The sequence below is a fragment of the Triticum aestivum genome, chromosome 5B (assembly GCF_018294505.1).
Source record: "Triticum aestivum cultivar Chinese Spring chromosome 5B, IWGSC CS RefSeq v2.1, whole genome shotgun sequence".
Classification (NCBI taxonomy): Eukaryota; Viridiplantae; Streptophyta; class Magnoliopsida; order Poales; family Poaceae; genus Triticum; species Triticum aestivum.
In genome coordinates, this window is record NC_057807.1 from 469,335,612 (window position 1) to 469,338,405 (window position 2,794).

At 61.7% G+C, this 2,794-nt stretch overlaps 1 protein-coding gene across 1 annotated transcript; it reads right to left on the reverse strand.

Moving 5' to 3' along the window:
* Nucleotides 1–535: 535 nt before the first annotated feature.
* Nucleotides 536–2,407, reverse strand: LOC123112539 (UDP-glucuronate 4-epimerase 6). The gene has a single exon (XM_044533552.1). It carries the CDS (start codon nucleotides 2,283–2,285, stop codon nucleotides 849–851), a length of 1,437 nt encoding a protein of 478 aa, XP_044389487.1. The 5' UTR covers nucleotides 2,286–2,407; the 3' UTR covers nucleotides 536–848.
* Between the last annotated feature and the right edge of the window lie 387 nt (nucleotides 2,408–2,794).

Here is a 2,794-nt window from a genome sequence, read left to right on the forward strand (position 1 = left end):
AACTCGCTCGTGCAGGCGTACAGCCAATGGGGCGGCACGGCAGCCTCATCTCATCTCGCCTCATGGCTCATGCTATGGCGCGCCGGTGGCCATTAAAAAGATGCTAAAAGGAGCAGCGCGTACGCTGGGCGGCCGAGCTGGACCATGCCGAACGACCGACAGCCACGCCATCAATGCCTCCCCCGCCAACTGCAACTCATCTCGCCGTTCAATCAGAGCAAGTTCAGAACCAGACGACGAACCAGCGCCTCTACCACGGGTAGTGGTGAAGGTCCATGGATCATGGACCATGAACTATTGGTGCCAAAATGTACCAAGAGGTGCAGCAGTACAGCTTGGCTTTGGAGCTCTGTCTGCGATCACGGTTCAGGAAGCGTACAGCGTGCAAGTGGAACTGCGATCCTTGGAGCAAAGCTGTCTGATGTGGATTTGGTTGGGTGTGTCCTCCAGCACGGCATGCATCTTGATATGGTTCACGTGAGGAGGTGAGCACACGGGCAAGAACAAAACAGGTGACAATATTATGCCACGGAAGTGGAAAAGAAACGATTTTGATTGGAAAAGAAGCCAGTGACTTCATCTTTCTTCAGTCCTGGCCAGGCTCCCCTGTTTGCTCTGACTATACCCCCCCCGTCTACTAATAGTTATCTGCAGTTTTGCGGTCCTATCCCTTGCTGTTCAATTCCCACCATTATTTGCTAACTAAAACACCTCAAGATCAACACTTACACGGTTATTACAGACAAGAAAGACAAGTTGATGCCTCCAAGAATTAGCTAGGGAAGGAATAAACACTTGGTGTCGGTGGCGCTGCTCGCTCTCTCGCTGGCTGGGGTGCTCTGCCCAGCTCACGATGATGCCGACGTCGCCGAGGTCTTCTTCTTCGTCGCCGCCGGCTTCTTGCTGGCGGCCGGTTTGGCGATCTTGATGTCCAGCTTGTAGTACTGCACGAACCAGTCCACGAAGTGGCGCAGCCCGGCGTCGAGGGAGGTGGTGGGGCGGTACCCGAAGTCGTGCGCCGCGTGGCTCACGTTGGCGTGGGTGAAGGGCACGTCGCCGTTGCTGGGCATGGCGATGATGCGCTTGTTGGCCTTCTTCCCCAGCAGCTTCTCCAGGATGGCCACCATCCGGGTCACCGGCACCGGGGAGGTGTTGCCCAGGTTGTACACGCGCAGCGGCGCGGGCCCGCTCTTCTTGCCGGACCTGGCGGACCCGGTGCTCCTGCCGGCGGTGTCCAGCGCGCCGACGCACCCCTTGACCACGTCGTCGATGTAGGTGAAGTCGCGGCGCGCGTCGGCGTAGAGCGTGATGGGCTCGCCGGCCACGATGCTGCGGGCGAAGGAGAAGTAGGCCATGTCGGGGCGGCCCCAGGGCCCGTACACGGTGAAGAAGCGGAGGCCGGTGATGGAGAGGCCGTAGATGTGGTTGTAGGCGTGCGCGATGGCCTCGCCGGCCTTCTTGGTGGCCGCGTAGAGCGACGCCGGGCGGTCGGTGCGGTGGTCCTCGGAGAAGGGCGCGTCGGTGTTGAGCCCGTAGACGGAGGAGGAGGAGGCCCAGACGACGGCCGGCTGCGGGTCGGCGTGCTTGGCGGCCGCCTCGAACACGCTCACCAGCCCGGCCACGTTGGACGCCACGTACGTCTGCGGCGCCTCCATGGCGTAGCGCACCCCGGCCTGCGCCGCCAGGTGCAGCACGTGCGTGAAGGGCACCGCCTCGAAGAGCTTCTCCAGAAGCAGCGCGTCGTTGATGTCGGCGTCGAGCACGACGACGCCGCGGTCGGCGAGGAGCGCCTGGCGGCCGCGCTTGAGCGCCGGGTCGTAGTAGGAGTTGAAGTTGTCGAGGCCGACGACGCCGTCGCCGCGCGCCTTGAGCGCGAGCGAGCAGTGCGCGCCGACGAACCCGCCGGCGCCCGTGACGAGCACGGACAGCCCCCCGTCCCGCCGCGGCTTGGCGCTGCGCCGTATCTCCTTCTGCCACCGCTCGCTCCCGTACGTGGCCGCGGCCGACGAGGACGCGAGCAGGCTCCGGTGGGACCGCGACGGCGCGGAGGAGGAGGACGAGGAGGCGCCGTCGGCGGAGGCGAGGCTGAAGGAGCGGGAGAGGAGGGACGGGTAGTGCAGCGCGAAGAGGAAGACGAGCGCGAGCGTGGCGAGCACGGTGGCGCGGAAGAGCAGGTGCGACGAGGCGGAGACGAACTTGCCGCTGGCCACCCGGCGCAGCAGCAGCGCGCCGCCGCTGGCGTACCGCTCCAGCTTCACCCCCTTGGCCGCGGCGTCGGACGGCATTGTCACTCCTCGCGCTGGCTAGCCGCGTACGTACGTGCTTGCCGGGTAGCTCGCGGCGTCGGAGTGAGCGAGCGTGTGTGAGAGTTGGCTAGAGGCGGGCTAGCTGAGGAGGGAGCACGGGGGAATGAGGAGGATTTAAAGAGGGGGCGTGAGGTGGGCCCACGCGGCGGTGGTTTTTTTGTTTCGGTTGGAATGCCACCCGAGCTGAGTTGAGTTGAGCCGAGCCTCACTTCTTTTCCGAACCCGCTCGCTCGGTCTCCGATTGGGTAAACACACACGCAAGATATGACTAGGGCAATAATTCTGGTACGATCGCAATATTTTTAGAGCAGAGACCTTGCCCGGCCTTAAAAAGAGGACCCGTGTATACTCCCCACACTCGCAAATACATTGTGTAAAAAACGTTCTTATATTATGGGACCGGGGGTAGTATAAGATATTTTGAATATTTAAATGTAAATTATATATGGACTGAAATGATTGAGCATACACATTAAAACGTGTCTGTA

Coding starts and splice junctions, on each gene's coding strand:
- LOC123112539 (XM_044533552.1), bottom strand. CDS start 2,285: ATGCCGTCCGACGCCGCGGCCAAGGGGGTGAAGCTGGAGCGGTACGCC.